The sequence below is a fragment of the Oratosquilla oratoria genome, chromosome 25, assembly GCF_046742065.1.
Source record: "Oratosquilla oratoria isolate Oo_2021 chromosome 25, ASM4674206v1, whole genome shotgun sequence".
NCBI classification, from domain to species: Eukaryota; Metazoa; Arthropoda; class Malacostraca; order Stomatopoda; family Squillidae; genus Oratosquilla; species Oratosquilla oratoria.
This window is the reverse complement of record NC_134801.1, coordinates 25,114,005-25,128,422: the sequence shown is the minus strand read 5'-3', so window position 1 is coordinate 25,128,422 and position 14,418 is coordinate 25,114,005. Positions and strand designations below refer to the sequence as shown.

The window sequence follows — 14,418 nt, the reverse complement described above, 5'->3', positions numbered from 1 at the left end:
CCCTACGAGAACACGAGCACGAGCAGGAACCAGACTTACCTGCATGAAAAGAAGGTGGGTTGTTGAGTGACCGACTCGTCTGGTTCCGCGATGCTAAGTGACGGCTCAATCCGTGCAGCCGAGTAAGAAGGGAGGGGATAGGGAGGGGGAGGTGGGGTTGTAGACGCTTGCGCCACCTGCACAGAGCCGGGAATTTTAAATTTCCGATGATTTATGCGGAATGTCCAACCACACACTCCCTTCCGGAAGTGGCCATTTGGCCAGGAGTGTGGTAGGGGATTACCGCTATAGCTTCGCTGTGCAGGTTTCTTCTCAGCCGATAAAATACATGTTGTTGTGACTTCAGTGATAAAGTTGGGAAGAACATGACGGGTAGATTACCTTGAATTGAATAAATAGCATCAGCAATGAATTTACGTATTCAATAAGCTTAAGGCAAATGGCCTGAAAATTATATTTTCGAGACTGCAGCTGGTGCCCGTTTTGGTGTATTTCATATATTTCTACTTATCATTTAACCAACAAAAATAAAAACAATCTGGAACCCCTGTGGAGTGCAGATAAGCATAAGATAATTTGAACGAACGTTTTTAGGTTAACGCAGCAAACAAACAGAAGTGCAAAATGGATTATAGAAGGAATGTGTCTGATTAAACTTCGTCTTGTAAAGAAAGGAAAGGAGCTCTATCCTAGATAAGGAAATCATATTCTAAGCGAGTGCGATCACTTAACTTTAGCAACTGGTCTCGAGTAATGTAAACATTCCACGTGAACAGGAATCTCAACTTAAACGAGGAATTTTTATCAATTTTCTGTTTGAGTGTGATTTCTATACCATTCTTAATATCGGAGAAGCAACTCATTGTCCTTTGACATTAGATATGTGCGCTACGATAATGCTATTCCTTTTGGTGTATTCCAGCCGATGTCTGACCCTTCCACGGCAAATTCGTAGAGACTGGATTACTTCTCGCATAATAGGTAAGTTAATTTTTCGCTATAAATCCATAATAGAATTTGGCTCGTCAGGTTTTGATAGTTTAATAGTTGGTCCATGGGCCAGGAGGGTCCACCGTGCACCCCCCCCCATAACAGTATAGGACCATTTTTTTTAGTCCCTGGGACCTTATGAAACAACAATATATGATGCCCACAGCAATATTTTGGGATCAACTACCCATTAGTAGCCATTTTCAAAATGGCCGCCGGCGTAACTCAAAAAATCACGTTTTCGCTTATAACTTTCCTTCTATGACAGATAGAGACATGGTTTCGGTGTCTTTACCTATGTTTTCGAGTACCAGCAATCCAATAATGCATCTTAGAACACTCTATCACGTTTACCTTATTGTTAAATTTGAAGAAAAAAACGCGATTTTGGGCCTAATCGGGCCACATTTTAGTGATCCTGTAGTACAATACGCAAAGTGCAATATTTTATTCAGCATAGTTATTGTTTAGAAATTACAATTTATCTTCTTATTGTTTTACAGTAAACTGTCTATCCTGAACGAACATGGCATCCAAGAAGCGCAAGAGGGATGAGTGTGGCAGGTGCTTCTTCCAAAACTGAACATTGCATTATACATTACAGAGACAGTTCATCAGGACCATTGACAACACTGACAGAAGAGAGACTATCAAAGCTGAAGGAAATCCAAAAGCGGAGACTTTCTGAGCCAGTAGATTCTCCTCATCGGATGTCGTCTGTCTGTTTACAAATTCCAGATACAGTCGAGGAAAACCATGGATATCATCGACAATGTTACAAACGGTTCACATCTAATCTAGAAAGACTTTCATCCTCATCGACCTCATCATCATTAACAGAAACTGATGTTTGTCGTCCACGTCCACCAAGATTCCCTTCTGATGGAAGTGAGAAATTCATTTTTAACCCAGACTGCATTTTCTGCCACAAGACCGGGGAAAAAAAAAAAAAAAAAAAAAAAAAAAGTTAAACATGGAGGCAGCTGGACAACTGAACCAACATCACGATTTGAATATCATGGAGGTGCAACCGTTCTCAAAGTTGCAGAGGAACGAAAAGATTTTGAGATGCTGCGAAGGATCAAGGGTTATGACCTTTATGCCTGTGAGGCTCAATACCACAGGAGTTGCAGAGCTAAGTACACAAGAGACCCGTCGTCGTGGCGCAGCAGTGACCCTGAAGCTCTGTCTCAGCAGGCCATGATGGACGAAGCTCACCGCAATGCATTTGCCAGTACTTGTGCCTTTGTTGAAGAAAATGTTATCCACAATAACACTGGTGTCAAGCTAGATTTCTTGAAGGACATTTATATCCAAGAATTAGCTCAAACCCAGTGTGGAAACACTCAGTACAGATCTGAGAAACTAAAAGCAAAACTATCATTTGAGCCAATCCAATCCCAATCTGGCCGGTTTGGTTCTTACCTTGTTTTCAACACTGACATTAAGTAGGAGAGGCTGTGAAGCAGGCGTATATCCTTGGTACATCTGACAAAACAAAAGATGTGGCCTTGAATTTGAGGTATGATATTCAAAAAACCTTTCAATGTGCCGAACCGATTAAATGGCCACCAACAGCTCGATATCTGGAGGGAGTAAATCCTAACATCCCTGAGGAATTAATGAAGTTCCTGTACTTCCTTATAGCTGGCAAACAAACGCAGGAAGATGGCACCAAAGTCAATCGACTGACACAATCGATTGGACAAGACCTTTGCCGTGCTGTCACAAATGGCCAGTGGAAATTGCCAAAACACATACTTCTGTGTATGACACTGCGACATTTGTTCAGAAGTGCAGAACTTACCAACCTCATAAACAAGTTTGGGCATTCAGAAAACTACAGCTTCTCTCGTAAACAGAAAAGTGATGACAGTAGCTCAGGGTCACTGCTTCCTGTTGGAGACTGAAGACGGTCAAGCCGTGAAGGAAACAGAAATTCTGGACTTGTTCTCTGACCAAGAAGAAACTGACACAAGAATAGTCCTGTACTGTGCCTCTGCCCAGGAGCATGGTTATGATAACATTCGGGTACGAAGTCCCGACAGTGATGTCTTTTTCGTGCTACTTCATCATGCTGGAAAGTTTGACGTCAACATCTTGTTTGACAGAGGCACTGGGAATAAAAAGAGACTTGTAAACATAACCCAGATGGCACATGGATATGGTCAACAGCTTTGCACTGCACTGATGGGTCTCCATGCATTCACCCATTGTGACACAACAAGTGCATTCAAGGGAATTGGAAAAGTGCGACCAGTCAAACTTCTCTTGAAGTCACCTCGATTCGTTGATGCACTTTCTCATCCTGAGAGTTTGGTGGATGACTTGGAGGAATTTACCTGTGCCATGTATGGCAGAACCCACCACAAGAGTGTTGATGCAGTCCGATATGCTGTTGAGTGAAAGTGTGGAGGACCAGATGGCACTGTCAATGTCGATAGAAATATTGATCTCGGCCAGTTCCCACCATGTAGGAAGTCTCTGTATCAGCATATACAACGCGTGAACTACCAGACTGGTATCTGGAAGTGTGCTGATGTTGCCCTGCCTGTAATACCTGAGCCCACAGGACATGGATGGAAATCATCCGATGGCAAAATGACACCACTATAGTTTGATGGACCAGTTGTGACAGAAGATGTTGCTTCTGAAGATTATGCCATTGCTAATGATGAAGTGACTTCTGATGATGAGATGGAACTAAGTGACATAGATGAATATGTCATGTCAAGTGACAGTGATGATGACAGTTATTAAGTTTGTTGGATTGTCCAGGCTTCAAGAGAATCATGTTTCGTGCACTATGATTTTTATGATGCTGCCAATGCTTTATAAATGTTCTAATTGTCTCAACTTAAATGAGAATGTACTGGTTTCTAGCTGTTTGAAAATTATTGGAAAAATTATAATGTTTTCTCTTGTCTTTTTGTATGTGATTTCCATATGATTCTGTAAGGTTAAAGAAAGAAATCCAAATTTGTACTTGAAATGAATTATTTTCAAAATTTGGGAATAAGGTAAACGTAATAGAGTGTTCTAAGATGCATTATTGGATTGCTGGTACTCGAAAACATAGGTAAAGACACCGAAACCATGTCTCTATCTGTCATAGAAGGAAAGTTATAAGCGAAAACGTGATTTTTTTGAGTTACGCCGGCGGCCATTTTGTAAATGGCCACTAATGGGTAGTTGATCCCAAAATATTGCTGTGGGCATCATATATTGTTGTTTCATAAGGTCCTAGGGACTAAAAAAAAAAATTGTCCTATACTATTATGGGGGGGGGGGGTGCACGGTGGACCCTCCTGTCCCATGGACTAAATGACTTGATTGTAGCATTGTAAAATCTAAAAACTCTTCGTAAAGCTACTTACCAACATTTTAACTATGCAGTTCTCCTAAACAAGTCATGAATTCATTGCCTCCATAGCGTCTCTCAATTCTTTAACAGTGTTTTTTTTTTTAATCAGAGTATGTCCTTTCATCATCTCCGAGTGCTTTCATATCGCCACCACGGAGGCGACGCAATAAAGACCAGAAGCCAAGAATAATTAATCTCCAACGCCTCCAACCAATGTAGAACAACACAAGTCTACACACACACACACACATATATATATATATATATATATATATATATATACATTTTATCAACCACAATGCATATATATATATAGATGATGGAGAACATAAACACAGGGGAAGGCTCGGAACCCTAAACACACTAACGTTTCGTTCGCGTAGAACTTCTTCAGAGAGTGTATGTAGAACTGCAATTGAAGTTTATCTACTAAATCTAATTATCTTTTCGGACACTTGGGAAAGGTCGTTTTTCTGGCGTGCTTTAGAATTAAAATACTAGTTTCTTTAGCTAAATTGATAAACCCTCCTCGATGATTCGATGAATTATTAGTTGAAATATATGCTGATTCAACAATTCTTCTAGTGAATTTATCAAAACCTTTATGTAGCACTTCAGCTTCTCTCCAGTTTGGTAAATGATCGAATTTTTCCACATGAACTACTAAAGAATTAGATGTCCTATGTGCTTTTATGTCGTTTTTATGTTCATAAATTCTTTTTTCTAATCCTCTTGACGATTCGCCAAAATAAGCCATTGAGCAACTATTGCATGGGATTTTGTATACGACGTTGTTTTCGGAATTGGTTCTCTTTTCAGAAGTCTTTATTAAATCACCTATCTTGTTAGTTATTTTAGCTATGTTCATACCTGATTTTGTTAAATATTTGTCTATTATTGGTGACGTTTCTGAGCCAGGTACCGACATAAAATTTGTATTATTTTTATCATTTCTCTCTTTCTTTCCGCGATTGTAAATATTTATTGCTTTTCTTTTTGTTCTTTTCAACATTCCCTCTGGATATCCAAGTTTGTCAAAGACTTCTGAAAAGAGAACCAATTCCGAAAACAGCGTCGTATACAAAATCCCATGCAATAGTTGCTCAGTGGCTTATTTTGGCGAATCGTCTTTTTCTCAATCGTGATGCTGTTTTTTTTTACGAGCACCAGCTTCAGTAGGACTTCTCACCTGTTTTGGAGTCATTGTAAAGGCACAAACAGTACAATACCAAGGGGTTGGCGCCGAAAGAAGGACCAGTCGTGCACACAAGCAAAGATGGCGGGAGGAGACAACACAGCGCGTGAATGGTGACGTCAGCAAGATGGCGGCGCGGGATTTTATTTTCCGCGCTGTAATGGACACCAATGTGCCTGCGTAAAAAGAAAATTTCCGTGTAAATAGCAACAAGATTTTCCCCATAATTTGACCGCGTAAATAGAATTTCGCGTACATAAGGGCCCGCGTAAATAGAGGTACCACTGTACATTAATAACAAAGAAACTGAGTTAGGAAATATGTATTTTGATTATAAAATTCAATGTATTGTTCATATTTTTCCAACTTAAAGGGGTTTCACAATACTTGGAGGTAGCAGGGCAGCACATGTTCTCTTCCAGGTGTCCTGTCCCTAAGTTTTGCTTCAAGATCCTGCTCTCCTCTTAATAGGTAGATAAAGTGAAGAGCTGCAGAATCTCTAAGTGAGAATCATGATGGGTACAAGATACCTGGGGAAGCTAACCTGTCTCCAGACCTTGGATGAAAATATAAGCTTTGTCAACTTTTTGTCCTAAGGATGATGGGGCCAACATAGCAACCTTTTAAAGTGCAATGGTTAAGATAGAGTGGAATTGAACCTATCTGTTTTTCCCCTACACACTAACCCACCAGTAAGCCTTTTGGCTCCTTGCTGGTAGAATTTGTTACAAGGTGGAATCCAACAACTTGGGCTTTGAATACAGGGGTCCAGCAGATCATGAGGCTTGTAATTTCATGAGTAAATATGTAATGAAAGGAGCAACCATGAGTTGAAAGGATCAGGTGATTGTGATCAATCAGCCCAGGTGCCATCAGAGGAAAAGAGGTACTTTAATGGTTAGGGAAAAAAAAGTGCTGTCAGGATGAGGGACATGGGGTCATTCATCAATATTTAGTCTCTCTTTATGAGGCCATCCAATCTTATGTTGCACAGCTATGGGTCTAAAGGCTTCCATCTGACCTGGGGCATTATGCTTCAAGCCTCCAGCCATCAACATGGCTTACCACATTGGGGGTCACGTGGATTGCAACATGAGAATTCCAGAAATCGCCATCCTTTTCATTGCATCACACACCTATGCCAAAGTACTTTTGGTTGTTAATGGTAATAATGAGGTATTAGATGGAATAAAATTGGAACAGTGGCTGAAGAATATACTGCCAGTCTCAACATCAACTCTGGTGGGAATCTATCCCAGGTATCATGAAAAAGAACATCATTTTGGAGAAAGTCCTAGCCACCAATAAATGTTTTCTTTGTGTTTGAATTGTGATATCTCTGTTATGATATCTGTGAGTGATTATTCACTGTAGTTTCTTTGGTCTTATTGGAAAATAGTATAATTTTGTAAGTCGGTATTACAATTCCATCTTCACATTTTTTTCCGATTACAGGTCTGTGAATAGCATTGTATGGGTTGAATTATGGAAATACAACCATGAACATCTGTGTTAAGGAAAATGATATACAAGTAAATTTCCATTTAATATATGTCTAAAGGAATTACAAACTTGTATAATCCTTAAAACTAAAGTAAGGCATGAACAGCGCACCAGCATGATATACTTGAAAATTATTCAAGAAAGATGACCTTAAATAACAACTAATACCATATAATGGTCTGTATTACATCAATCAACTAAGGAAAGTAGTATTTACACGTTTCTTTTTTGCAAAATGGTCAGGTAACTTCTTAAGTACTTTCATACACCTATATGCTGATAAAAAACAATATACTGATAGCCAAGGCATTTACGGCTGCTGTCTGCTTCACATCAATATTGCCCTTCATGATGATGAGGGGAAGGAGGAGGAGGAGGAGAAGTAGGGGGAGGAGGAGAAGGAGAAGTAGGGGGAGGAGAAGGAGAAGAAGAAACTCACAAGTCTCTTGTAGTAGTTGTTCCTACAAAGCTAATGGTAACAAGTCAGTGTAGCATTTACATGATTGCTCATAAGTAGTGTTTCACAGATGCTATAGTGGCACATTGCTATATCAGTATCTAATTACACTTAGCTCTTCAATACCATGTTATACAAGCTTTCTCTAGAAAAACATTGATTTATTCAAACAAATGTGCATTCACAACAAACCTTATATGGAATACCACAGTATTAAAGGAGTGAACTGAAAATCAACAGGGAAGTCAGGATACAATATATTTCTAATCCTTACAAAATTGTATAAAATTGTAATGCAAAATTGTAAATGTACATAGGTAAATGCAGAGAACTGTAAGATCATGCCATTTATATTCCTACAGTAATATCATGTAGTGACTAAGAATTAACAATATGACCCAAAAGCTATTTATATATTTTGTTCAAAGGTTCAAACAATTTTATTCATTTGAGGGCCAGATTTCACATAATGAAGTTTTTCTTGATGAAAACCTTAGTTTATCACAAATCTGGTGTTTACCATGATTAGCTGTAAAAGATGTTGTTAGATCAATGGAAAATAATAGTTCTATGATTACATAGGAAAAAGAACTCAAGTACAATGCCTTCAGTTATGATAAGTACAGTTCAACATTAATTCCTTCATGCTTGATCTGTATGATGATTAAATTACTAGAACTCATATTTTGTCCTAATTGGACTCGTTTGAAAAAAACAAGGCTTCCACATCCCTCCCCAGATTCTTACAATGAATACCTGTGGTGTATAAGATATTTCAAAAGTAGTTGTATTCATTTTCATTATCTGCTATATTTCATGAAAAAGTTTTATATGTGGTTGCAAGGTTTACAACAGAAGTACAAAATGGGTACTAGAACCATGTCAATTCTGAACTCAATAAATCAGCTGGGGAGAATTAAATATCTTGTACTAATCCTTTCACTGATTCAGAGTACTTCAGTTACCATTCCTTCATCAACTGCATCCATCAAGATTAAGTCACCACATTACTGCCTATACATATTTGAAAGAATACATCTAAATCACATGCAAAACACTATACGAGAGATAAACTATGCTTATCACTCATACAATTCTTTCTGTCACACACCATATGATTTTATGAAGCTGATACATACATAAATATACCAAGGGCTTTTTCCCCTTACAAAGGAGGTAGCCAAAAAACAAAAGTATAAATCCACTCCCACTCATTTCATCCCCACATACTCCACTCCCATTCACCACCCCTCCCTCCCTCCCTTTTTTCTTGGCTCCCCTGGATGATGGGTCATCCCAGCATCTCGCCCACTGCCCTGGGTCAGATGCAATGTAGCAAGACACAGCACATCCACAGCAAGTTCTTTTAATTGGCAACCCCCCCCCTCTCCATCCCCTCATGAAGAAAAAGAGAAGACAGGGAAAAATCCCTTCGGGCTGCATCAAAATATTCACACATACTCCCTGACCCCCCCCCACACCCCAGCCCCCACCCACTCCCTTTCATGGATCACAGCATCATCAATACACAACCATTCTCCACTCACCCCTACCTTCGGACGGTTAGGGAAAAACATACATACATATACCAAGGCTTTTTCCCCCTTACAAGGGGCGTAGCCAAAAAGATAAAGGCATAAAATCATTCCCACCCATTCCATCCCTGAATACACTCCAGGGATGGAATGGGTGAAGGGAAAAAAAAAATATATATATATATATATATATATGTGAATACTTCGCTAGTGGACAGCGACGGTCATGGAGATTGTATATATATATATATATACATATAAGATATTTTTCTATTGTGACCTCATTTTGTCCAAAATCTGTTCCTCTACTGTATAAAATTGTTTGGTATCTGCCTAGACAAAATTTGTATGGAGTGCTGTTGGGTTAAAAGGTTTATATTGGTCTTGAATTTTTCTTACATTCAATTTTTGATCACGTGTGAACACCAAAGTGGACAGGTGTACAACCATGCCTCCAGTTTAGAGGAACAATATGTGAGGAAAGGCTCTTCTAGGTATAGTGCTCCTATGAAAAAGCTAACTCAAGGGCAGCTTTTAATTATTAGAAATACTAAGTTTCTTGAGAACAGTAAAGCAACATTATTTCCATGGAAGAAGAAGAAAAAAAAAAGGCCTCTTATATTTTGCCAAAGAAGAAGATGAACTAAAACTAGTGAGTAGATATTGGCAATTTGTCTTATTTATGGGGGCTGACTAAAAATTGGTGATATCAACTGTCTAATGGAAGGATAGGAACTGCAACTATGAAATTAAGATACAAACATAATGATAGAATATTTTTTGTACAAATTTCAATCACATATGGAATCACTAATACACAGTCTTAAGGAAAAAACATAAAATCTATAGATAATATTAATGCTCTTGGTACATACCATAAATTGCAGCAAACAGTTGACCTGATCTATTAAACGATTTCAAGAACTTAAGCTTAAAATTCTAGGTTAGGCTTACAATATACTTGTTGGAATGGTCAATGACCTCAAAGATACAGTATGCTAAGGGCATACCAAAACTTAGATAATAGATAATGAGGTTAAGATATGACCTCAAGGCAAAAACATAAAACAAGGGCTTATTATTCATATCAAGACAACCTGTAACAATATTTTATTATCTTGTATCAATCTCTATTAATATGTAAAACATGCTCAAAAACATGAATTTTAGTTTAACATATATCTGGCAGCTTAAGAGAATTACACTAAATTGTGTAGTAACTGTATTGATCCACTAGCTGACCTCTCTGTGGTAAAAGTTCACATTTTATCCATATCATACAAGTCAACCCTTAGTTTAAGATTTTTTTCTGGTCTGATTTTTTTTTTGTACACCATAATTTATGGTAACTGACATTATATAAGACTAAATGAAATAAGAATGACAAACTGAGATAATGTGATCAACCTGGGAAAGCCCATCCAAATGATGAAAAACAATTAGTTACAGAAAAAATAGTTCACATAACCATGAGAACTGAATATTTCCAAATACATTTCATCAACTACAAAACTGCATTTCAAACAATCTGCTTTAATGAACATTCTTGCCATGAGAGATAACTGATTCAAAGGTTATTGTGAAAAGATTCTGAAGTTTGTTGTAGCCTGTCACATTGCAATAGATAACCCCACCTTGGGGTAAATGCATGTCCTTGCCTGCCACACAGGCATGGCCTACCTTCACACAGACAGGCATAAAACCAGTTCCATATAGCTGGCTTTTAAGTTGAATTTAATCAGATATAAGTAAATTGTCAAAATTATGGAAAATATTAAGAACATGCTTTAATATGTACTATAGACACAAGTTATCAATTAACATGCTTTGGACAATTGCACAATGTAAAAAATGTAGATATAGCAGAAATGTTGATGAACAAATGGGACTCAATGAGCATTAATCCTTTCCTGTATACTACAATTAGGTAAATAAACACAGAAACCTCCTGTGACCTCCTGCCTTCAGCGTGACCATGGCACTTTGTAGCAGCCTGAGGTCAGCCTGTTGACCTTGCTCCATAAGATTTAAGAAACCTACTGTTAGTAAACTGAAATAATGTGTCAACACCAACCCAATTAATAATAAAAATTTAAAAGAGGGTGTGGCTACCTACCAATTTCAGCAACCAACAACATGGAGGAAGTGCCTTAGACAATATTCACCACAGGCCAACTCGCAAGAATAGTAATGTTGTTTCATTGCATGGACGCAACTCCACCCAAGGGACTTGGAGGATAAGGACAAATCTCTTGGCTTTGCCCTAATACAACACCACATCTGTCATCATGTGTGCACCAGCCTCCAATGGATGACCTTTAACCACATCATCACTGATAAGGTCCTGAATTCCCAGTCACAAGAAACTAATACACCATCATATGTGGCCAACAATGCCTAGCACATTTATGTACTTAAACTAGTTCTAAAATCTAAACAAATTGTATACTGTCAGTGCATCTCTGTATCACTGTTAACTTATTAAACAAATTGTTATCATTATTTACACACACCTTGGACTAGAGTATGCTGCAGTGTTGTGGTTCTATAAAGAAAATAAACAACATAGAGAAAATTTGTTTTGTTATTCTCTCCCATTAATTTTTGGTATCAATCTATCCATCCTGTGATTCACAATGGTCTTGGATCACATGTTGGACTCATGCTTGACAGCTATGACCCTCCCAAATATGAGCTCAGAGCTCATACATGGTCTGATATATAAGTAATGCTGTGACCTTATACACACTAACACACACACAACTCCTTGCCCACCAGAACTAGAGTGCTAGCTCATAGTACACCAATGCAGAATCTTTTTTCAGCCCTAGGCAGGATTCAAACTCAGATAGCTGAATTAGTGGTTGAGGACTTTACCATTGGACCAAGCTATATGTATTTACCTAGTTGTATTAAACGGGAAGAGGAGCTATGCTCATGGTGATTCGTCTTTGTATCTCGCAACATCTAGTTTGTTCTTAAATTCTTGTATGGTGTTTGCACACACTATTGTTTCATCTGATTTGTTCCAGACATCCACCACTCTGTGTGGAAAACTTTTTTTTTCAGATCTCTTCTATAACTATCCTTTTTGAGTTTCTTTTCATGTCCCCTTGTTTTTCTTCTATCCCACTTTAATAAGTCTTCTCTGTCAAGGACTTCCATGTGTGTGTGTGATTCACGACAGTCTTAGATCATGTGTTGGACTTGTGATTAACAAATATTACTCTCCCAGACAAGAATTCAGGGCTGATATCTGAGCTTACATCTCACATCTGTCTAACCTATGGGTAATGTTGTGACCTTAATCCCCTGCAACTCCTTGCCCACCAGAGATGGTGTTCCCACTTGCAGTGCAGCAATGCTGAAACTTCCAACCCTGGGTGAGACTCAAGCTCTGATCTTTGAATTAGCAGTTGAGTGCGTTACCACATCACTATCCAGGAATTGACTGTATTTGCCTAGATGTATCTTATGGGAAGGGGAGCATTTGTATCTTAAATTCGTGTATGGTTTTTGCACACACTCTTGTTTTGTCCAGTTTGTTCCAAGTGTCCACCACTCTGTGCGGAAAACTGTTTTTCTTCAGATCTTTTCTATAACTATCCTTTTTGAGTTTCTTTCCGTGTCCTCTTGTGTTTCTTTTGTCCCAATTCAGTAAGTGTTCTCTATCAAGTATTTCTGTGCCTTTCATGATTCTATGGATGGTCAGTAGGTCACCTCTCTCTCTTCTCTGTTCCAAAGTCGGTAATTTTGATTTAGCCAGTCTCTCTTCATATGACAAATTTGAAAGTGCTGTGTGTGTGTGTGTACACGTGCTACTTCTGCATTCTATAGCCAACCTCCATACTGTTAAGAGGTGAAACCAGTTTGACAGAGCAGAACCTAATATCACTAACAATAAAGCATCATGTGTGAGTGGAGAGCCAAAGGAGCTGGTGTAGGGAAAAGATGAAATAGCTGTGCACTGGATGTGAGAACTCTGTCCAGGAATTTATATGAGGAAAAGAGGGGGACAGGGGCTGGAAGAAATCATTCCCATTCATAAGCGGGGAGATATAGTAATTTTCAAACTACAGACCAATGACTTTGCTTCCACATGCAAAGTATTTGCTAAGAGAACACTCATTAGAATGAAACATAAAGAAGAGGAAATACTATTAGAACAAATTAATTCTAACAATGGAGATGGTCAATCAACCATATTCTCTCTCTCATATGAATAGTGAAGAGGTGTGGAAAAAGACAAAGATAAATATTGCATCTTTACTGATTTTATACAGGTATTTGTCTCAGTGCACTAAAGGAGTATAGTGTGGGTGATGAGTTGGGGACTTTAAGAAGGACTAATGAGGGTGAGGGCAGTGAAAGAGCTGAATGCCAATACCTATCTACTGAAAGGTTGCTATCAATTTCTGCATCTCCCTTTTATCATTACCCATCTCCCTTTCCCACTCTCCCTCTACTAATCTACTCTCCCAGGTCCATACCTAAAGTTCTTTCATACCTCTATGTTGATCATGAATACTCATGGGGACTTTTAAACAGTTCTGTCACAGCCCCACCTCTACTACCCCCTCTCTACATACTATAACATATGTCTTGCCCTTTGAAATAGTGTTCTTCACCAACTCCACACTACTCATCTACATATATGGCTTTTTATAAAGTCTATAAAAGCCACATTCAGTTCTTTCCCTATGCCCCATAAGTGCTTTTGTTTCATGAACACGTGGTCCAAAATCTCCTTGAGCATTATTCTTCAAAACACCTTTCCTGGTACACTAAATTAAATCCTCTTTAGTTCTTATCCTCTCTTTTGTTTTCCTTTGTCAATAGTGGTATCAGGCAAGTATTTTCCCATCCCCCTGAGGCTTTGCTCTCTTTACATTTCCCAAAAAATTTCCTGCATTCATCTCACTGTACTTTATTACTTTTATTTCACTATCTCTCTCACTACTGATTTACCCACTTCCCACCTTCAGCCTTTTCATTACCTCTTCCATCTCTCCATTTTAACCCATTCAACTCCGATGACAAGATGTCTTGTCATTTGGTCAAATAAAACAAAAAATCATAATAAAACAACAAAATGTTTGATGATCAAACAGCACCAGAAAAATATGACGTCATATTTTTCTGGTGCTGTTTGATCATCAAACATTTTGTTGTTTTATTATGATTTTTTGTTTTATTTGACCAAATGACAAGACATCTTGTCATCGGAGTTGAATGGGTTAAATTCCCTCCCCAAGTCTACCCAAACCTCATCTTGTTTTACTTATCATCTAACAAGCTTCTGAAACAAGTCACTAGCATTTATTTTGTTTTCCTTGAGGGGAAAGAAAAGAAAAGAAAAGAAAGGGAGGAGAGA

The 14,418-nt window shown here is 38.3% G+C and overlaps 1 protein-coding gene across 1 annotated transcript in view; it reads left to right on the top strand.

Moving 5' to 3' along the window:
- LOC143038867 (uncharacterized) overlaps positions 1–4,100 on the top strand; it is a 44,456-nt gene extending 40,356 nt beyond the window's left edge. The window contains exons 8-9 of the mRNA XM_076208513.1: positions 923–981; positions 1,494–4,100. Of these exons, the coding sequence (XP_076064628.1) occupies positions 923–933 (11 nt within the window). The 3' untranslated portion in view covers positions 934–981; positions 1,494–4,100. The remainder of the gene's footprint in view (positions 1–922; positions 982–1,493) is intronic.
- The last annotated feature ends 10,318 nt before the right edge of the window (positions 4,101–14,418 follow it).